General features: G+C 39.1%; 1 protein-coding gene across 1 annotated transcript in view; it reads right to left on the reverse strand.

The window, feature by feature from the left end:
* LOC110465164 overlaps positions 1 to 23,696 on the reverse strand; it is a 161,151-nt gene that overhangs the window by 66,616 nt on the left and 70,839 nt on the right. Inside the window, exons 51-74 of the mRNA XM_021520809.1 lie at positions 22,972 to 23,535; positions 22,451 to 22,582; positions 21,723 to 21,848; positions 20,426 to 20,769; positions 19,635 to 19,844; positions 18,532 to 18,789; positions 17,831 to 18,134; positions 16,907 to 17,290; positions 16,346 to 16,665; positions 15,284 to 15,779; positions 14,845 to 14,954; positions 12,348 to 12,506; positions 11,732 to 11,855; positions 10,539 to 11,532; positions 9,797 to 10,028; positions 9,139 to 9,361; positions 8,555 to 8,677; positions 8,187 to 8,380; positions 7,273 to 7,939; positions 6,953 to 7,142; positions 6,444 to 6,526; positions 5,826 to 6,019; positions 3,830 to 5,087; positions 217 to 2,889 (exon numbers count right to left, since the gene is read on the reverse strand). Coding sequence (XP_021376484.1) covers positions 217 to 2,889; positions 3,830 to 5,087; positions 5,826 to 6,019; positions 6,444 to 6,526; positions 6,953 to 7,142; positions 7,273 to 7,939; positions 8,187 to 8,380; positions 8,555 to 8,677; positions 9,139 to 9,361; positions 9,797 to 10,028; positions 10,539 to 11,532; positions 11,732 to 11,855; positions 12,348 to 12,506; positions 14,845 to 14,954; positions 15,284 to 15,779; positions 16,346 to 16,665; positions 16,907 to 17,290; positions 17,831 to 18,134; positions 18,532 to 18,789; positions 19,635 to 19,844; positions 20,426 to 20,769; positions 21,723 to 21,848; positions 22,451 to 22,582; positions 22,972 to 23,535 — 10,362 coding nt within the window. The remainder of the gene's footprint in view (positions 1 to 216; positions 2,890 to 3,829; positions 5,088 to 5,825; positions 6,020 to 6,443; positions 6,527 to 6,952; positions 7,143 to 7,272; positions 7,940 to 8,186; positions 8,381 to 8,554; positions 8,678 to 9,138; positions 9,362 to 9,796; positions 10,029 to 10,538; positions 11,533 to 11,731; positions 11,856 to 12,347; positions 12,507 to 14,844; positions 14,955 to 15,283; positions 15,780 to 16,345; positions 16,666 to 16,906; positions 17,291 to 17,830; positions 18,135 to 18,531; positions 18,790 to 19,634; positions 19,845 to 20,425; positions 20,770 to 21,722; positions 21,849 to 22,450; positions 22,583 to 22,971; positions 23,536 to 23,696) is intronic.

The raw sequence follows: 23,696 nt of genomic DNA on the forward strand, positions 1-23,696 counted from the left end.
GCATATTACTTCCTAGATGAAGGTTTATATGTGTATTTCTAAATCTTCAGCTGACTTGGTAACCTCATCTGAACTGAGCATTTTAATACCAAATCTGATCCCATAATCAAAATGGACAATATTTCATCAGATCTCATTCTCGTCTTAAATAGATTAAAAAGGGGTTGGCTTTATGTTAAGAATTGATTTACAATGGGTGAATTAACAAGTACCTACCATCAAATACATTGCTTGGCCCATTGAATTCTGTTGTGGGCGGTAATCTGGCCTCACCCTGCTCTGTCAGAACAAGACTGCATGTGAGCTGGGTGTATGTCTTGTCCTGATCTGCAGTGAATACGACGTCATCATCAATCTTAAGTGTACTTCTCGTTCCACACACAAGTTCCTTTGCTATGAGATGGAGGTTCGCCGTGGTCACATGAAGTAGCACATCATCTCCTACGGTCAGTTGGTCGACTCTGACCTCCGAGCTTCCTGTGATGTCAATGATGGTTCCTGACAATTCGTCTCCTGTCACACCAGAGTTGTCAGCCATTAGGTGAAGAAATTGGAGGCTACTTTTTATAGTTTTGATGTAGGCAGTACCAGAACCTCCACCGTGACCCCCTGTGGAGGCATTGCCTCCCTGAAGCCTATATTCTCCGGTGAAGTTGTAATCTCCAGTGATGTCGAGGAAGACTCGTCCCCCTCCACCTCCACCACCTCCTGAGGAGTTGGAGCCGCCTCCTTGTACAGACAAAACACCATTTCCAATCAGATTATTGGAACTGATAACAAGAGAACCACCACTACCTCCTCCTCCCCCATCTGCACCAGCCATGCCATTGACAGAGACATTTCCATTTATAGTGAACTGGTTTGTAACAGCAATAGATAGCTGACCACCTCCTTGCCCACCTACACCACCAGAACTAGTGTTACCACCACCAGATCCTATGTCTCCTGCAGTGAACACATTTCCATAAGACTCTGAAACAGGTGAAGCTAGTGAGCTTGAATTTCCACCTGTACCACCGTAGCTTGCCCCTGAACCATCAGATCCTGCTCCTGCCCCTACTTCAGCCAATGCGCCTTGTCCATCTGTGCTGATTGTGCCATCAAAGGCAACTTGCAGGTTACGGGCTTCAACAGACAGGTACTTTCCTAATAAGGTGCCACCATATTTGATGTTAAGGTCAAGGAGTACAGATAGTGTGAATGTATTTGTGGAATCAACACCAACAATTAGCACACCATTGGTAGTTACATCCAGAGTTGTCAGGGATAACTTAGAAGCCACACCAACACTGGCAGATGACAATCCACTTCGACTGGTCGACGAAAAGCTTGCCTTCCCTCCTGATCCAACAATGAGGTTCCGCAGATTAATGACGGTTCCTTGGACAAGGAAATTTATATTGCTATCCTCAGAGTCATCATCCTTTATTAACAGTTTTGCTGGCAGTTTGGCAATTCCTTCAACAACAAGTCTACACTCAAGAGCATATGGATACTGTGTACCATAGGCAGTCGCTATGTCAAAGTCTTGATTCGAGTCGACAAACAAAGTGCCTGAGTAATCGCCCCCTATGATCTCAATTGTGACACTTGTGATGGTGGAAACAAAGGAGGTCAAAGCTTTACCTTTCAGGATCAGCTCTGAAAGTGTTGTGGTGATACCGCTTATCCATGTTTGTCGGAGCGTCTGAAGGCCATTGTTGTCGATACTGACAGTTTTCTTCCTGGCGCTACCAGACTTGGTGTACTCTGAATAAACTGTTCCAGCTCCACCATGTTCAGTTCCTCCTTCACCGCCACTGCTTATGGCTTTTCCGTGGAAGTATGTGATGGAGTTTGCAACAATGGCAATCCTCCCACCGCCGCCACCACCCTGTGTGGCACTGATGCCACCATTGGTGCTGATGACTCCATGACCTTCAAGGGAATTGGCTTTGATGTATATACTACCACCACTGGCGCCACCTTCTGTTGTACCCACATCACCGTTTGCTTCCAATGTTCCATCAATTGTCACTGTGGCTGAGGCATTTATAGTTATGATGCCACCTCCTCTGTTAGTAGAACAGCCACTTCCTTCTACTGTTGGCTGTACAACATTTCCATACTGAATATTTGGGTTACTTCCTCCTTCGCCACCATGACTAGCTCCCTTGGTTGAACTACCAGCACCTTGACCTGTAGTTGATCCTCCTCCAGAAACAGATATCCCTGAGCCATCCTCCATTTTGAAATTATTACCATTAAAGGTAAATTGTTTGGTGTCCATTGCTAAGTACAGCCTGGATTGGGGATACATTTCCAAATCATCTGCCTGGATATTTATCGAGTTCTCATTGTATGTCATGGAGGAGTTGTAGCCAAGTCTTAGCAACGTCAGAGAACTTGCGACTGGATTAAGATTTCCTCCTGCTTTGATTTCACCTGTGGCATATTCCTTGAGAACAAGAGAGGATAACTGCATTACACCAGTATCATACAGCGTAAATGCTCCGTTTTTCCCTATAGTTAATGTAGAAGATGCAAGTGTTCCCCTCACAACCAACTCCGGACTGTCACCAGTCACGTACAAGTCAGCGGTGGCCGTCAGTGTAGCTGTTGCATCGATGATGAATCCACATTGACTCCCGGTCAAGTCATCAAGGAATTTGGTGACGGTGAAGGTCTTCCCAGTGGTTATGTGTACTGTTGCTGTGCCGTCTCCGAGCAGCTCAGTGGCCGTCAGAGTTGTCTCTACTGATAGAGTGTTACCGCTGTCTACCGTCAGCTTGGTAAATGTAGTGCTGGATACACCATTAGCATCGACCAGTCGTGTAGTTCCTCCACCACTGATGGTCAACTCTTTTCCTGTCTGACCACCGGTCAAGGGTTTCACCAAATACACAGTTCCTAAAATAGAAAGCAATTTCACTCATACAGGGTATTGTTATGCACATTGTGAATGTAATTCTAGTAAACCATTTTTTTATTTATTTTTAAATATACACTGGCTGAGATGTAACATTATTTTACTTGTCAGCAGCATCACTTTGTACATTGTGATTAAATACCAAACAAATATCTTACACAAGTCAAACTTCCCCACGCAATAAATATTTATTGCTCCGGGTGCAAATTAGTTATTTTTGCAAGAGATTGATTTTCATGTTATTGCTAGGAGATACATCCAGAAATTAAAATATTTTGTGAACATTAATTTCATAGATAATAACAATTTCAATAGTGAAATATAGCTTTCTCTCAATCTGGAGCTTCAGTATTCACAAATAAAATCTACAGGCACCATCACAAAATAAAATACACACCCAAAATAAAGTGATTAGAGAAATTTTGCGTTGATATACAACGGCATAATCAGCCCATGACTAAGCAGGTATAAACCTATTGACATATATGTTGATAGGATACATAATGTAGCAGTATTGCCAAAGAGAAAATGTCCACACTCGGAATTATTTGAAGATTCATACACAAAAATGTATTCCATAAATTAACTGTCTTTGATGGTGTAGTAGTTATCAACTGTACAAGGCACCACTTAATTGACCAGAAGATCAGGAGACAGTCACTAAAACATTGAAAGATGTCCCAAATACTGACTGTATTCCGAAAAGCTTTTGCTTGAGCGGTTTAACATTCACCTTTTTCACCCTCCATTATGCGGATAAATTTATGATTATAGCCAATATTACTTCACAACATGCTTCACATTGTAATCCATGTGAAAGGCGAAATAAACACTGGGTTAATATGGATTTAATTTAACAGTGAAGGACGAAAGTTTGATTGGGAAAAAGTTCCTGGTACAGAGTATTTAATTATAAAATACCTGGACTGGCATCTGTATCTCCTCCTGAAGCTGTGACTGTCCCCTCAAATGTGTATGTGTTCGAGGTAGTAATGGCTACACGCCCGCCACCGCCACGAACTCCTCCATTGGCCTGTATGACACCATTCCCAGACAGTGTTTGCCCGTTCAGGATGATACTGCCTCCGCTGGCACCGTCCTGGCCATCCATCTTTATGTCACCATCGACAATCATATTGCCAGATACAGTGATTTCTACCTGTCCACCACCACGCTTTGTTGAAGATGACGCCCCATATCCATTACTTCCGTGAGTTCTGGGTGAAATAACATTTCCATAGGGATCTGCGGTGCTGCTCTTTCCTGTACCACCATGTGTAGCTCCATTTGAAGAGGAGGATGCCGCACCAGGACCAGACGTTTGGTAACCTGCCCCAACACCATTGATCTCGCCTCCAAGTTTGATTTCCAAACTACCAGTGTTGATGGTAGTCATGTTGACCCCATCAGGATCACCAACGATATTCAACTTTCCACCAGCCTCTATTGTAATGGAGGTGAAAGTGTGACCAATGGCAGCCAGATTGCATTCCTTGGTCCGGGGAATATACACATCACCAGTGCAGGTGAGATTGTCGGTTTGGCTAATGTACGATGTTGTATATCCGTTCTGAAGACTGTACGAGGATGAAGGAATCGTGAAGGTTGAAACTACATTGTAGTCAGTAATCTGTACAGTGGTTTTCTTACTTCCAGATGATCCTTCGCATTTGGTGGAACGTTGTATATCTCCACCGAAGTCCACAGACAATGAATCTAACAGCAATACGCTCTGTGACGGAGCCAGGTTCGTTCCTGATGTACCAGGGAATGCCATCTTTAGCGTACCACCATCTTTGATGTTAAGGTTCTTGGTATTGAGAAGGAAGGCACCACACAAATCAAAGGTGACATCTCTTTCCACTATAGTGGTCTCGGGCAGCTCTATCTGGGCTCTCTCCTTCACATCAATATTGTTGGGTAGAATAACGAGGTTTCTATTGTTGGCCGATTTGGTGGCGTAGTAAAATTCAGTGTATTCCTCCACTACCAAAGTAGAGCCTGGTACACTTATGATGTCACCAACTCTGGCCTTTAGGATATCCGTGGATACCCTGGCCTGTAAACCATACACGCATTTTGATTGGACCTCGATTGTATCCAGCTCTAGAACGAGGGTATTTTCTGGTACGGTAAGCTGGGATACTACATCTGTCTCTCCACTGTTCTTGATGATTGCCTGCACAAACAAAACAGTAATGATAGTAGTTTGTTTGTTTGTTCAGCACGTGTCAACAAGGGGGGAATAATATAAGTAATCCAGGCAAACTTGAGTAAAGAGAAAGAACAATTTAATACAGACAGACAGAAATATTACTTTTATGTGGAAACATAAGAAAGATTTGAAAAAAACAGAGGGAAATGTCACTTATATGTGTAAACAGAATAAAGATTTGATAAAGATAGAGGGAAATGTCACTATTACACAAAAAAGAATAGAGATTCGATAACGACAGATGGAAATTTCACTTTTGAGACAAAAGGATATGACGAAGTACAAGTACTGAAGAAACGATATGATATAATTTCATGCTACTAAGTACTAGTTACAACACCAGTAACAAACCATATCACATAGGTTACATATCTCTATGTCTATTATTGGAGTAAAGTGGACTCAATTACCACAGTTGAACATGTTACACAGAGCCAATTATATTGAGGTGATTGAAAAAATGGTAGTTTCATTTTAACTGGTTTTCTGTGGTTAAGATGGAAAATGTCAGATTTGAAAAAATACAGAGAAAATATAAGCATTTACTGCAATTCAACAGACTTCAGTATAAATTTCACCGAAGTGTAAAGTTAACTAACAAATGTGTAAAGATAAACATTGTTTTATTCTCAAAGAGTTTAAGAGAAAGGACAAGTAAGTTGTAAACAATGTGGGAAATATATACGACATAACAACACTTACAGTTGTGCTTGGAGAAAAAGCATTATCAAAGTTGAGGTAGAGGATTCCGGCAGCCCCTCGCTGGTGTCCGTCGCCACCGTAGGCTGTAACCCCGTCACCAAGGTTCATAGTGGTAGTGTACGTTATAGCGATGAGACCGCCACCACCTCCGCCTGCACCTCCACCGGACAGTCCACCATCAGATCGGATGATACCTAAAAAAAATATCAGAAGCATAAATTTTATAAATCTTTGCTTTACCAAATAAATACTTGCAAGCTTTATTGACTTAAGTTTTACCTGTGTTATAAAAGGTAAATTAAACATTTAGATGTAACTAATTATAAAACATGTTTCTTAAAAAATATTGACAAAATATATCTGTGTATAGCTGTCACACCTGTGATTACACCTATGTTTGGTTGCCACACCTGCTACATGTATCTGTATATAGCTATCCCCCCTGTGACTAAACCTGTGTTTGGTTGACACACCTGTTACATGTACCTGTATCCAGCTGTCACACCTGTGACTAAACCTGTGTTTGGTTGCCACACCTGTTACATGTACCTGTATACAGCTGTCACACCTGTGACTAAACCTGTGTTTTTAATGTAATAGGGTGTCCAGCAGTCTTACCTGAATTCTGTATGGATGTACAGGTAATGTCGATACTGCCACCAGCTGCACCACCGTAGCCTGTAGTATTTGCATCTTGTCCACTACACAAATAAACAATGCAGCAGCATAACATTCAGTTCTTTGTTCAAATGCCTCAGTATTTTATTTATTTCTAAAAATATATAGTGGCAGCTTATAGTATTTATGTCTATATTGATATTCTAAGAGGTTGTTTATGACCATTCTCATATCAGATCTGAGCTACCTGTATCAGACAGTTAGGGCAGAAGGCCTGTATCTTAATATATGCTTCAAAGGCCAATCTGGCGTGATATGAAAAAGGTAATATTTTACTATTTCTATCACAAGCATTATAAATACAGCAGCACAGCAGCATAGTATTTATTTATGTATACAAATGGCAACAGCATAATATTGACATCAGAATAAGATTAATTACTACACACTTATACAGTTACTTCACATGCTATAATGATTATGAATCATATGTATATTTTGTTACTTACTTTGCAGTAATGGTGCCAGCATTGGTGAGGGTTGCAGTAGAGATCTTGAGGATTCCACCGCCTGCAGCCCTCGAGTTACCTGTACCAGGCAGTGCCGGACTCCGCATGTCATCATTTGTCGGGTCACACACTGTGTCACTTGGTCCTTTGCCTCCTTGGCCTCCGTGACTTGTTCCTAAACTGTCAGACACTGTAAGAAACATCAGATTATATCAAGGATTCAGAAATTTAGTCAACACTTAATGCAGAAAGTAGGTCGAGTATCAATGAAATTCAAGGTCTGTAAGATTTATAGCCGCGTCTTAGTCTGCAAGACTTACCTGAGCTTGATACAGAGGATCCCTGGCCGTCGAGGTCAATAGTTGCACCATCTTCTGTCTCAAAACTAGCAGATGCTTGGATCTCCAGTTTCCTACCAAGAATGGTACCAGTTGCCCCAATGAAGAGGGTGTTGAGTTCGAGTTTGTAGTTCGTGTTGTTGTCTCTCATTGTTAGTGTACTGCCTGCGAGTACGTTCAGGGACGTGATCGTAAAGGAGGCGGGGGTCAGCGTGTTCTGTGTTTTACTGGTTCCCTTTAGCTCTACGTTGGTATTGATCAGGTCCCAGGTAGAAACACCGGACAGTATTCCTTCAAAGACGAAATTGCTCTTGTACATCTTCACATTAGACGGTAACTGCAGAACACCTTCAAAATACACATGTCCATTGAACGGTAGATAGAGATAGGTCTGACTGATTGACACTGACTGGTGATGGCCCACGTGGAGTGTTCCCTTGTTATCTGGGTTATTGATGAAGTCTTCACCGTAGACATTCTGGATGGTCAACGCGTGTGTTGTAGTAGTTGCACTTGGCTCCAAGGCCATATGGGCACCGTTCAGAATATGGAGTTCGTCTAGGGTAATGGTGGCTGTGTCAAAGGGCACCCAGGTACGGCTAGCGTCATCGGCAGTGACGGAGGTTATGTCCATGCTTGAGATTGAAGACTGTTGTGAAGAAATATAATATAAGCACAATTGTACATAATATCTTACACCTGCTTTTTTCCAGAACAACGAAAATAAATACTGAAGCTTTAACCTTGCTGTAACAAAAATCTTGTCCTTTCTTAAGCAACTTGTGTTCATATCAGTAATAGTTATCCATAGTGACCTAATAACAAGGTACAATATATGCTAGGTGACAGTTAAGACATTTTACTGACATGTCTGTGATTTAGGGTACGCTACTTACCTTTATATTGGTACTGGGTGTCTTGTTGTCGATGTAGAGCATCTTCTTGCCAGCGCCCTCTACATAAACTGTTCCTGCCCCTCCATCTCCATTGGCTGCTCGGCCTCCGTAAGCCAGGTGTTTTCCAGTGTACTCAGACATGGTGTAGGTTAGAGAGACTCTACCGCCACCACCTCCTCCACTGACCGTGTCACCTTGTTAAACCAGTCCACATATTAACATGAGATAGCAATATAGTTACGCAGCATTTAGCAGGCTGTATAGCTAGAAAGTTTTTTCACATTTAAAAACTAACTTAACGGAAAAAATAGTATTACTGAAATTCACAAATAAGAAATTATAATGTCACTCAAAAATTTCTATATTACCATCTCCGCCGTTGGCCTGTAGGATGCCAGAACCAGAGAGATGGTTCGTTACCAAGATCAGGGATCCTCCGCTGGCACCTCCAGCACCAGACTTGCCTGCCTCACCATCACAGCTGATAGTACCTGTCAACAAATATCATTATAGGTAGGAATGTACGACACATTGTTACAGGTATGATATATTGTTGTGATACATTTTAAATTTGTTTGATACAACAACAGGTATTTATCATTTTACAGTTTTTAACATGTTATTGTGTCAAACCAGAAAACACTAATTTTCCTATGCAAATACACAAAAAAAAAAATCTTACAGATTAAAGATGGAAAATGGTCTTGTGTTTGGGTATTCTACATAAATAACCAAATTATGTGCAAACTCATTAGTTGACTACATTGAATCTACTGTTTATGAGTTGGCCAATGGAAGAGGTCATTTAATTAAGGTTTTATGTACTGTTACTATTTCATTCACATCATTATCAAACCTGAATCTATATTAGAACTACCATGGATAATAGTACACAATTGTTTGTAAAAATGTTTGCAACAGTATCAACCCCGGAGAATAACTGAAGACCTACCATCAATGGCGGTGTAGTTGGAAGCCTGTATTTTGATAACCCCTCCTCCATATGTCTGCACGCTTGTATTTGTTACACCACTGCTGCCAAAAGACTGGGGCGTTTTTAAGGCTCCGTAGAACAATCCTCCAGCACTAGCAATCGTGCCAGTTCCGCCCATACCACCGTGGCCAGCACCGCTACCATCCTTTCCTGCTCCGTCCCCGTCAACCCCAACAGGTGCCTGCCAATCACATTGGATCACAATTAACTATGATTTTTAGGAGATTTTCACATGCAAAGGAAATGTTAAGCGTCATTAGTTTTGCTGTTTTCTCTTTAAAAAAAGAAAATTTAAACTCAAATTATCTTCATTTAACAAATAAATAGCCATAAATATTCAGTGTTAATGTAACATATTTAAATTTCGTTGTTATATTTTGATATATAAATGGGCAGCCATTCACCATGATTATAGTCCATCAACTCAATTATAATGATCATAATGCGCTACAATTGTAATAACAATTTGTGATCAAAAGTTGGAAGTACGATTTCAAAACTGCAACAGAGTATTGTTGTTTATATTATATAGGGGTTATCAAAGACAAGTGTTTACATATATAATAATTATATAAAATGAACTTTTTTGTGTAATTCCACTAGTTAAGACACTTACATTCTTATCAGTCCGCATGACACCGGAGTCATCTATGATGAGGTTGTCAACTCGGAGTTCTATTTTATCTGCATCCATAATTCCACCACTCTCTACGTGGAATGTGTTTCCAATGAGGACCATGCCCTGAGCCTCACTGTTAATTTTCAGTATTCCGCCTCCCTGTATTGTTATGCTTTGGAACGTGATTTCATTGGTAACTGTGGTGGACACGCTGGTGTTGGTATAGGGCCTAGATATACACAGTAAATGTTAAAATTTCACGTTGTAAATGCAAGGTCAGCGATTCAAAATTTAAAAACTTACCTGATTTTTTCCCATACATTTCAAATGATAGATAAAAATACTAGAGCAAAACCAGAGATCATGTCTTGAATAAAATACGGAAGACGATAAACATAGAATATTAACTCAGTTAATGGCCTTAATTTGTCCAGGCCAGATAACCAAATAATTATTTATATTTCTTAAAACTTACCTGAGAATGATATTTTTCAACAAATTTATGGAAATATTTGTATTTCAATATAAAAAGGAAGGATTAACTTTCTGTCACCAATTTTCATCTGAATTTACCTGTAACATCTTGGGAATGACTATGGTAATTGAGATGGATTTTATCAACATATTAATGAAATAAATAAACCATGCATGAACGTTTTCAGGAACGTCTTTCAATATTTGTCAGGTGTCCATTTATATCCACATGGCTACAAATTCACTAGGTAACAGACAAACTCACCTGAGAATGATCTGTCCACCAGGCCCAATCACAAGATGTTCTGCCCCTTCCAATGTTCCCTGGAGTTCCATGGTGATACCATATACAAGTAACACTTCCTCAGCCTTCATAGTACCACCTTGATAAATTTGCATACTAAAATCCAGTTCAGGGCTATCAACATGTAGTGTAGCTGAAAAGACCTGCAGATTACCGACGTGGAATGTGCCAGTTTTGTCGCCCGTGCCTTTGGTAATGGTGACATACTGCGTGAAGGTGTCAACGTTGCGTCGGTAGACCGCAAGTTGTGCCTTTCCACTGATGGAGACCTCACTGAAGTTGTGCATGTGACTAACGGGAGATGTGTGGTCAAATAGCCATGTCTGACAGCTGTGTTCTCCACGTCTCGTGTCGGACAACAGGCTAAAGTCAATAGAGGCATCAAGAGGTGTGCACACCGCTTTGTTATCAATCTTTAGGACATCTGACGCTGTGAAAGTGTCCCTGAGGAGCACAGTTCCAGCACCGCCACACTCCAATCCACCACTTCCACCGTGAGAGTGGGTTTCCCCATTGAAGTCAAAAGTGCCGTTGTAGTGAATGGCGATACGTCCACCACCGCCACCACCACCATGACAGGAGTTGATGCCACTGGCCACGCTGCCACCCTCCACACTGAGGAGTCCTATTCCAGTCATCTGATTGGTTTTGATTAATATACTACCACCACCTCCACCACCTCCTCTAGGCCCGGATCCTGATGACCCCTTACACAAGATCTCACCATCCAGCACAAAGTCGTTGGTGATGGTCATCTGGACAATTCCACCGCCATTGCCGCCAGTATGTTCATCGTTTGGTACACAGCCGAGATTGAGATTAGAGCCACCACCATCTCCACCAGTGCCACCAAACTCTTTGGGATAGTACATATCACCATAGGACGGAGAAGTTCCGACAACAGTCTGGTTTGTCCCTTGTCCTCCGGAAGCACCGCCTCCACCACCAGATCCACCTGTAATACAGAGCTACACTAATAAACAGCCCTCAGAATCATTATCACAAGGTTCACAATATTCAGTATAACAAAGTGTAACTATGAGAGCAAAAGAAAAACATCTTTTTAAAACATCATCAAAACTAAATTAAAATGTATATATATATAAACTACACCCAAATAAGATTTTGAAAATATAATTTTAAGTAATACTGACCGCCTGTAGGAGCATTAATTCCATCCTGACTGTCCATGGCTGTTTTGACATTTCGTAGTGTGGTGTCAATGACCCCCGCAGGGTCAACCTGTGCCCTGTCTGTTGTTACTTCCAGCCATGGAGCCTGTATTACAGAAACGGACTTCATTACAAGTTTGTTTGTTTTGTGTTTTAAGTTCTATTAACAGCTATGGTCATTTAAGGATATGTCAGGTTTTGGTGGTGAAGAACCCAGAGAATAAAGACTGACCAAAGGCCAGTACCTGGCAACTGTCCCACATAGCCTCAAACCTGTCACTTAGTGGTGGAGCGTCAAGATATGTATATTCAATATTCAACCTGACCTATACAGAAAGCCTGCTCCCAATCCACCAGATTTACTAAACTTGACATGTTTTTCTATATTATTGTAAGTTATTCTGATATAACTATTAGTTACTGATAGCATGTTATCATGATAAGGTCATATATCTGTGAAGTTGAAGAATTTATACACCAGGCAGGAAACCCATCTGATGGACAGACCATTGCCAAATTATACCACATAGTGTTCTGTTGTATCAAACAATTTCTGACAGTTATAGCAACATGCCTAGTTTGATATCAATATTTGTACCTCAATCCTCCCGCCTGCATGAAGCCGCAGAAGACCGGTCAAATTGAGAACCAAGGAAGGAATGTATTCATTTATGAAGTCAGATGACATTTTACCATCAGCATACACTTGCAGGGTATCAAAATGAAACTCCCTGTCTGCACTTCCACTGGTTTTACCCTGAAATCAAAATCAGTGAAATATTTAGGAACTGTTTCATTCTATGTTCTTTAGATTAATTTGATATCATAGAACTTTTAGTTTTTCATGACTTTTAACTTTACTTGATCATACCCAGACATATTAGGAAATACATATAGCAGCAGTATTGCCATCATAAAAAATTTCATCTTGAGAAAAGCCTTTACGGTCAAATTAAAAAAATAAGCGGTTACAAAATCAGTCTTGTTACAGTAGCATCTGTTAGGTATGATAACCACATTTTACGCCAAGCAAAAACTTTTCTTTCTTTTTGCGAAGGAACATTTCTATTAATGGTATACAATTATATCAACAATATACCTGTGTATGCAGAAAAGATATGTTTCCAACTAAGAACCTTGCCTGTAAAATCTACTGATCAAGGGATGGGCTTATTACTGAGCATGATATTATTACTGGTATTATCTATTTACAAGGGGTGGGCTTACTACTGAGCATGATATTATTACTGGTATTATCTATTTACAAGGAGTGGGCTTATTCCTGAGCATGATATTATTACTGGTATTATCTATTTACAAGGGATGGGCTTACTACTGAGCATGATATTATTACTGGTATTATCTATTTACAAGGGATTGGCTTACTACTGAGCATGATATTATTACTGGCATTATCTATTTACAAGGAGTGGGCTTACTACTGAGCATGATAATATTACTGGTAATATCTATTTACAAGGGGTGGGCTTACTACTGAGCATGATATTATTACTGGTAATATCTATTTACAAGGGCTGGGCTTACTACTGAGCATGATATTATTACTGGTATTATCTATTTACAAGGGATGGGCTTATTACTGAGCATGATATTATTACTGGTGATATCTATGAAGAAGGGGTGGACTTATTACTGAGCATGATATTATTACTGGTATTATCTATTTACAAGGAGTAGGCTTATTACTGAGCATGACATTATTACTGGTAATATCTATTTACAAGGGATGGGCTTATTACTGAGCATGATAATATTACTGGTATTATCTATTTACAAGGGATGGGCTTATTACTGAGCATGATATTATTACTGGTGATATCTATGAAGAAGGGGTGGACTTATTACTGAGCATGATATTATTACTGGTAATATCTATTTACAAGGGGTGGGCTTACTACTGAGCATGATATTATTACTGGTATTATCTATTTACAAGGGGTGGTCTTATTCCTGAGCATGATATTATTACTGGTATTATCTATTTACAAGGGGTGGGCTTATTCCTGAGCATGATATTATTACTGGTATTATCTATTTACAAGGGATGGGCTTATTACTGAGCATGATATTATTACTGGTATTATCTATTTACAAGGGGTGGGCTTACTACTGAGCATGACATTATTACTGGTATTATCTATTTACAAGGAGTGGGCTTATTACTGAGCATGACATTATTACTGGTAATATCTATTTACAAGGAATGGGCTTATTACTGAGCATGATATTATTACTGGTAATATCTATTTACAAGGGGTTGGCTTACTACTGAGCATGATATTATTACTGGTATTATCTATTTACAAGGGGTGGTCTTATTCCTGAGCATGATATTATTACTGGTATTATCTATTAACAAGGGATGGGCTTATTACTGAGCATGATATTATTACTGGTATTATCTATTTACAAGAAGTGGGCTTACTACTGAGCATGATATTATTACTGGTATTATCGATTTACAAGGAGTGGGCTTATTACTGAGCATGATATTATTACTGGTAATATCTTTGAACAAGGGGTGGGCTTTTTACTGAGAATGACATTATTACTGGTCATATCTATGAACAAGGGGTGGGCTTTTTACTGAGCATGGTATTTCTATTTACAAGCGATGGGCTTATTACTGAGCTTGATATTTTACTGGTATTATCTTTTTACAATGAGTGGGCTTATTTATGAGCATGATGTTATTACTGGTAATATCTATTTACAAGGGGTGGGCTTTTTACTGAGCATGATATTTCTATTTACAAGCGATGGGCTTATTACTGTGCTTGATATTTTACTGGTAATATCTATCAACAATGAGTGGCCTTATTACTGAGCATGATATTATTATTGGTGATATATATATATTGACAAGGGGTCAGTTTATTACTGAACATCACTGGTAATATCTATTATTAAGGGAATGGTGTATTATGATATAACATAAATGTACTGCGTTAACATTGCTTTCATTTATGGTAATTTTGGTACTCTAATACCGTACTTTCTAGTTAATGTCTTGTCACATGATATCACTTTTCAATTGATATCACTGTACAATTGTAATCAGAATATGATCTTACATGTTCACCGACAAGGACGTTGACATCCTGACCGATGTGGAAGTTATTGGCCCCACTGATAGTACCATCCAGCTTTATTGTTGTGTACTCCAGTCGGATGAGGTGTACCTCTGTAATGTTATTGATTGTACAGGTAAAGAACACATACATGTTATCAAAAATAATATCTTAAATATGTTCAATCATTTACAAAAACAGGAAATGTTGTACAATGCCAAGTTTTATTTTCCATAAGTAGCACATATAATGATATCAATTTCATGGCAGCAATTTTTCAAGTCAATTTAAATATTTTTTTAATTCCTTACATATTCTGTTCAACATATATCAAAGTTTTATATCGTCATTAAACAAGTCAGGTTTTGAACAGCCAGACCAAGGATGCTAATATGAAGGAATCTCTTTGAATACAAGAAATCTACAGTACTGAATGTCTTACCCGCAGGCAATGCCAAGTCAGCATTTTCATATATGGCAAAGGATGCTGGAAATGGGCTTTCGCTGTCATCGACTTTCGTTTCTGGTATGTCTGCCAAGCAGTGAAGCAAGCCTGTCTTGTCACCCTGAAGATTACCTATTCTCACAGGGATTGCTCCAGCCAGTGTGGTATTCTTAAAGACAAGATGTGCAGATCCGTAAATCAGGACATTGTGAATAAAAAGCTCTGAAGCGGGACTTGCCATGGTTACATATGTCTTTCCGCTGTCCTGATCTGCGTTAGTGATGAAGGTGTTGCTCGGCTTTGAACCGTCGTTATCTATTCTGAGGGTGTCCTCATAGCCACCTGTTGAGGCTGGCTGTCTGAAGTAGACAGTACCAGATCCACCATTTTCCGCTCCACTCTTCCCTCCAAAGGTCTCATAATTACCACGGAAGGCATAGCTGTCATTTGCATGAACTGCAACTCTGCCACCACCAGCTCCACCTCCAGATTTCTTGAAAAAAAATATTATTGTATTCATATTTTTATTGGTTCTGTATCAAAAGGATTTTTTTATGGTATTTAGAGTTCATAAATAAAGTCTCATCTTAAGTAAGGTATCAACTCTTCTCTGAAGAGACTCAAGTTATTTTAATGTTTAAGTCCTAAAATGATAAATGTTATAATGACATTGAGTAAAACCCCAGTGAATTTCAAAGGAACAAAGGATAATTGCAGAAAACTGTTTGAGTAACTCATGATTACTTTACGAAAAATATATAAGAAAACAATTGGGACCACGCAAACTTCTGGACAAATGGAGAGTATTAGAGTAATACAAGGTTGAGGAAGTGGGCTTTTGCTCTATACATCTCCCATTTTTAATTCGCTTGACTCAAATAATTGCAAGACATTTAAAATTGCTCTCCACAAGACTAAACATCTATCTCACAAAACATAACAGCTTTATAGTACGCGACATGCAATGAATTTTTGAAAATAATTTCTGCCCGAAGATTCACAGAATTATCAAAACTGACTCTACTGTGTTAATAAGATTGAATTGACCAAATCAACTACCTTTGGTAGAACATTGGTTTCACCAGTGCATGTCCTGCCAACATCATCACAGTAAGCCAGGAAGGTAGTGTTCCCAAGTGAGAATGCACTCTGACAATTCCCGCTGCAGTCTCCCTGGCTGTTGCCGGCAGCAACACAGTTGGCAACAAAGGTAGTCGCATCACAGCAGCGACTGTTTTGGTTCTGACAGTCTGCCACACAATTGTACGCGACCCAGAAATAACCGGAGTTACATTGTAGGCATCGCCGCTCACTGTCGTAGCTGTTACAGTTAGGTACCACTCCACCTGCACCTCCATTTGCAGAAATGGTGCCAGTTCCTGTTGAAAATTAAAATCGTTTTCTCAATTCATGTTGACAAAGTTATCAAAACCTAGACAACGACCCATTTTTTTTAAATTTCAATTATCTTTATTTCACTTTAGTCACTTAGCATTTCCTAAGAGTATATTCTTGATACATATATATATTTTTATCTTTATAAGTACTTTTCATTCACATTACTTCTGCACCACAGGATGCTGTGAAACTTCCTTATGCTGTACACTGTCTACAGCTTACCCAAGAAGTGTAGAGATTCCAGCAGTATACTGCCTCCCGCTCCACCTCCTTGACTACCACTCTCGGCGTCCATGCCGTTAGCCGTCACCGATCCATCAATTTCCATGAGGTTTTGTGCCTTTAGGTGGATAATGCCACCACCAAGAGCTCGACCATCACCAGTTGGTGACACAGAACCACCGCTGCCATAGTTAACTGGCAAAACCATATCACCATATGCCGTACTTGCATACGTTGTTCCTGCCCCAATGCCACCGAGACCTCCATGGGAGGCGCCGGACCCTCCAGTCAGACTGTGTATGCCTGAAGCATCACCGTTACCTGCTGAGTAACCTCTGCCACTACTGTTGACAATACCATCTGCATCTATGGTGATGTTTACAGCTACAAGTACACACAGTAATTAATGGTTATGGCTAGAAGTATCCACATAGTCGGGAGGTTTTTTTGTCCTCATCATCAAATTTTAATTTTCCCATACTAGAAATATCTGTGAGCATATTTACAAGAAAACGTGTGATTGATCATGAGATGTCTGAATATAGAAATACTTATACTTTTATATCAGATACAAACAGTCAGCAGAAATTTTACCTATTAATTTTGTGATCAGAATATTTGTAATAATCAAGCAATTACTTTAATACACCATTAAACTTTCAAGTGATTTTCAGTATTCTATATCAATTTTGTATTATGGCATACATATTTTCCCATTAATGTGCATGGGGTGTCTTGACAGTCACCATTTCGTATATCTGATGAATAGCTAGTCGACCAAAATACCAAGTCTGTCATTATTCTATTTGCAGTAAATAAGTACTTTGAATCACCATTGCAAAGTTAAGTATTCAAGAAAACCAAGTGATGTATTACATTAATGCTCCTATATTATGAAGTGCGAGTACAGATAGGGACAAGTACCTTCCAGGTGTAGGTTGTTGGCCTGCATTTCACCTCCTCCTTGGATGTGAAGTCCCCCGTCCAGTTTAACTTGTAGCACCGAATTATTTTCAGCATTGCCTAAGAAATTGAATAACCCTCCATCTTGGATAACAATGCTGTTGAGCTCAACTGTGTGAGAATATGCAAGCTGAGCAGGCGGGTAGATCGAGAAAGTACCCTCCATGGAGATATTCAGCTTCTCTACGCCCTGTAGTACTCCTCCATATAGGGTGATACGACAGTCGAGCAGGAATGTCTCATAGGGCAGGTTCACAGTGGCATTCTGTAATGGGTTATAGTAAAATGTACTGCATAGGGTAAGGTTAATAAAAACATTCCTAATGGGTAATTGTACAGTGGATTGAGTAGAGTAAGAGGCCACAATGTCACATTGTACAATGGGTTATTGAACAATGTACAGAGTAGGGTAAGGTTCAAAGTGTATGGTAGCATTCTGTAATGGGTTATAGTAAAATGTACTGCATAGGGTAAGGTTAATAGAAACATTCCTTAATGGGTAATTGTACAGTGGATTGAGTAGGGTAAGGGGCCACAATGTGACATTCTGTAATGGGTTATTGTAAAGTTTAAAGAGTAGATTTAGGGTCATAGTAAACATTCTTAGATTTAGGGTCATAGTAAACAATGTATTGCCACATTCTAAGTAATTAAATACTTACCTCATACAATGTGACATCAAATGAGAGGATGGCCGACTCATTGAAGATGATGTTTAAATTATAGCCCGGCTCTATGTGGACAACAGCAGTGTGATCACCGCCCACTTGAGTCAAGTTCTGCATCCTTTCCCCGACAACAGGCATACCATCCGAGTCTACGGCCAGGAAACCAACTTGTGCATACTGGCCCAAGTCAAGCAAATTCAGCTCTTGGTCAGGGATTTGGATTTCGGAAATTGAGATTCTCGATTTGCTGTCCTGTAAAATAATCCATAAAAAACACATATACAACACAGATATGAAAGTGACAGTTTAACTGCATGGTGATCAGCAGTTTTAGCATTTAATATTTATTTTTCTCACTTCACTACTAATTGTTCAACAGTTCTATGTGTGGTACTCACAGTGCAGAGACAAAAGGTTCAAAGCAACATGAAATTCAAAGAACTAACATTTTGAATGTAATCCTTGACAACACAAAGCCATTCGGATTGATATGTCTCGCCTGTGCCCCGCTTTAACCATCAATGCACCTATCAGAGAAACTAACTTAAACGCAAAAACTTAATGTTGATGGAGCTGCTGACAGAGTCAATGGACTATGGAAGGTAGGCCGCATTCAGCATTTTCTGCATGGGTTGAGATGTACTACCTAAGATGCATCTATGGTCCAAGTTTGGTTGGTCTAGCGCTAATGCTTTCAGTGAAACCAACTTAAATGCAAAAACCTAATATTGACGCCGTCATCACCGGGAAAAACAACACCATAGTTTCACTTCCAATTCGTAGAGGCAAGACATTAAAAATGCACCAGTGTGGTCATCATTTTTACCTTTAGATGATCATTTCAAACTGGTTTTCCCTATAAATTTCAATACTTACAGAAAATACTCTAAATTAAAAAGTTGAGTTAATCTAGTCTAGTTAAACATGAAATCAATTGTTTAAATAGAAGGGCTAGTAAAAATTCACCAAAATAAACAATATCTAGTGTTTACCGGTAAGCAATTATTTTGATTCACATATATCTGGGTTTGAAACACTTCGAAGGATTAATGTGAATAAAGTCTAACATGGCCTGCCTATGCTGCTCCAGAACCTACCCCATTGCCTTGCTGATTGTAGATCTGTAGACGTTTGTATTCTGCACCAGAACTGGTAACAGTGTCGCGTGTGTACACAGTGCCAGATGCTCCCATCTCTCCACCTCCCAGTCCTCCTGTAGATGTAATGTCGCCGATGAAGTTGTCCTCTTCGAAGACGATGGCCACACGGCCTCCTCCACCTCCGTTTCTCGCTGCTCCACCTTTAACCTGAACAAGTAGATGGGAGTCCAATTGAAGTTATAAAAATAAATTTCCGTCAGACATTGTTGAGCTTGTATTATCATAGATTTTCATCACATACGCCTTCAACGAAGCTTGCACATGCAAATAGAGGGTTTTATAGTGTCTAGTTGCTTGTTTTCACTGATGATTTAATTTTATTTTTTTGGTGAATTTCGCGCAAGCTTAATTATCGTGAATGCATGTACCTCTAGGGAATAAATTTACAAAAAGTTCAAAATAAAATTGTCGAATTAGTGCTGTTCTGAATCTTCTTGAATTTGACAAAAAATGGCAACAGAAATTATGTATAAAAAAAAATAATAAAAAGTACTTGTGTATAATATGAATTCTATCAATATTCAAATCCGTATTTTATCACTTGCACATTATTCACAAAATTAAAACTTTTAAGAATAAATTTGGAATGATACAAATTTTTAGCACTACAGATATACATGTACGCTGAATTTAATATTGAAGATACAGAATTAGCATTCTCTCAGCTGTAAGCATGAATTTGTTAGGCTATAACCAGGAATAACAAAGAGTTGATAGCCAGGGCATACCTCGATTGTCCCGGTGCCATCAAACTCGGTAGTGTTGATGTATATACTGCCACCAGAACCACCCCCGGCGTAGGTGGCGTCAGCTGACTGTCCATTGGCGGTTAAGTTACCATCAACTTGTAACTTTGTGCTCAAATGGAAATGGAGGATTCCTCCACCACAGCCACCAGCCACAGAATTACCAGCAAGGTTGGTACCAGTTCCTCCCGAGCTGCCGTACTCGTTTGGAAAATTGAAAAAGCCATAACCTGTGGCAGGTGTGTGATCCTCATTTTCTGATCCACCCTCTCCTCCGTAACTGCCTCCTAACCCAATACCAGCAGCAGTAACTCCTTGCCCAGTACCTGAAGAGTACAGATACATTTGTATCAGCTGATCAGTCTACATCATAATTCGCTATTAACTATTCTTCTTAAATTATCATAACATTTTGGCATGTTATTGTGTTTCTTACAAAATGGTCATGGTAATTTTCTGTAACTAAATATTTTTTTTATTATTACTATTATTTATTTTTTATCATCTTATTTTTCAAAAGATTTTTCATATAAATATAGTTATAAAACAAGTATTTTCATTTTCACACTCTCTTGCACAGGTTTTTACAAATACACTCATCATCATCATCATCCTAATCACTATCTCATCATCATCATTGTAACTAAATATACCAGATGATTATACATTCATCATTGTAACTAAACATACCAGATGTTTCTACAATAGTATAATCATTTTTTCGACAGACACAATACTTTTTATGTTGTCATGGGTCTATAATTGCCAGGGCTATTTGTTCATATTACTACTAGTTAACAAACATCCTTGTACGAATTACTAGCACTGCCACTTAAGGAAAACAGCACTGCCTGTTAAAGAGAACTCAATATTTTAGAGAGAAAAAAAGAAAAGATTATTTTCCAATTATAAAAAATGAACAAGATTTTTTTTTTAATTTACAGGTAAAGATAATGCCTGTCAAGAAGGAGACATTCTTTGTTATTTGTACAGTTTCTTTGTTATAACCTGTATATATTGTTTAACTCATTAACCTCTGAAGACAGACACATTTGAACCCTTCCAATTCAAAGGTTGGAGTAGTTCATTATGAAACTTCAGGGGTGAATGAGTTAACTTGTCTGTTAAAAACAGCTGTGCTCTCAATGAGTGACAAGTGACAAGAAATTTAATCAGATACATTTCGCGGAGGACATTTTTCATTGTCTTAACTTAACACAGATCAAATGTTTGCGATCCAGTACCAAGTAATAAGCTATATATGAGAAAGTGAACTTACCTCCAGAACAGTGGCCTTTGTAGTTTGAACTAATTGTACCCAGTACATCAATGATGATTGTGTTTGCCTCCACATAGAGTTTCTTGGACTCCAACAACCCTCCAGGGTACACACGCAGGGTATGACCTTAAAGTTAAGTACAAATAATTTCCATGAGATAATCACTTACAGCAATTTTTCTATCATTACCGCATAATTTTGGGTGTTTAAGTGGGCTAAATTCTTACTTGTGTGATTGACAACGTAATGGTACTTCTGAGTTGGAATCTCTAGGAGGCCCTCATTCTGATCAAATGCTAAATTGAAAACTTACCAATACCACAATACTGTATTCTGGGTCAAACTTTCACCCATCAAAGGTAGAATCAATATTCGCCCAGTTTCGATGTTGTCCCAAACATGTAGATACAATTTATTATACGGTGAATACTAACAGTTGCTGTCATGAAAAAATCACCCTCATTACCGAGGGTGAAAATGCGAAAGTTAAACTGTGACAAACATTTCCCAGTATCAGGATAAGTAAAGATGTGTTTTTCTATTGATTATTTTTGTATTTTCAAGTATTTATGTCATGCTTTTGTTGTTGTAATGAATTAAAAATTGGTTATTAACATACAAACGGTCACTATGTATAAGGATTTCATACGAATGCAAACTGTACAATGTTCGAGACTATCTTATTGTGTTTGACAGGCAATAGGATCTCAAAGGTTGTGAAATCTCACCGATCAAGTTATGGGAATCATCGCCGTTCTGCGTAAACATACTGCCATTATTGCGGACACTCAGAGTGTTGAATACCAGCTGATCGTGACGCACATTAAATATATCTCTCATCTCAAAAATTTTCAAGATACCTGAAATGAAATTACATGAGTATACTTCTTAGACAGGTTGTTCTGAAATGATTCAGTGCAGATGCAAATTCTCATGGAACTTTTGACATGATATTTTAAACTCCATATCTCTCTAGCTCATGAGAGAAGACAGCTGTGACCTTGACCTTAAAATTTAGATGAGAAAAATACAATATGACACACAATGAGTTTAATAATCACTTCATTTAGGTCTTAAAAACTTATAATTACTGGTTATTTATCTTGCAAATATTGAATAGATACATGTGAGGATTGCAATAACTACTGATGCTTTTAAATGAGTTTCCTTGTTTTGTTGGTTATACTGATAAGTTACTTCTACATATGAATAACAGTCAATTTACAACATTTTACACTTTATCACAAACCTCCATCCACAACTGTCAAGTTCTCCACATTATTGATAACACCCTCAATACTGATGGTCACACCGGCGGCCCGGAGCTCTCCTTTCAGAGTTATGCTCCCTCCTTGATAGATAGAAAGGTCATTGGGGAGCTTGCCACTGGCGATGTACTGTGACTGGTTAAAACCAACGTGTAGATGGCCTGATCGGTCCCCTTCGATGATCCCAATACTGATGTCAATAAAGCCATAAGGATCGTCGGGCATCAGGAAAGCCATCTGAGCTCCACGATACAGATGGAGCTCTTCAAGGACAATTTGTGTACTGTTTTTGGTTTCGTTAACAAATTCGGGGTAGTCTGACGGGAGAAGCCAGGCTACAGCACTACCTAAGGTGTAATTACTGTAGGAACTGGTGAGATTGCGGAAAGGGTCAAGTGGTATCCTGTTGTTGTTGTCTAGGTATAGTGTTCTGTTGGATGTAAACGAGGAGAAGGGTTGTTCAAAGTCGGGCATTTTGTGTGCGTAGATTGTTCCAGGGCCACCATTTTCGTAACCACCAGTACCACCAAAACCTTGGAAGGTTCCTGAAAATAAAACAAATTTTGTATGGAATTGATGTTATCTGTCAAATATGTGCAACAAGCATTTAGATTTATAGAACATATTGTTTCTAAATGATACAGTAACATTACAATAACAATGATAGCACCACTGCAGCGTCATAGCGAACACAAACACCTGATCA

Source organism: Mizuhopecten yessoensis, unplaced genomic scaffold (genome assembly GCF_002113885.1).
Source record: "Mizuhopecten yessoensis strain PY_sf001 unplaced genomic scaffold, ASM211388v2 scaffold11059, whole genome shotgun sequence".
NCBI classification, from domain to species: Eukaryota; Metazoa; Mollusca; class Bivalvia; order Pectinida; family Pectinidae; genus Mizuhopecten; species Mizuhopecten yessoensis.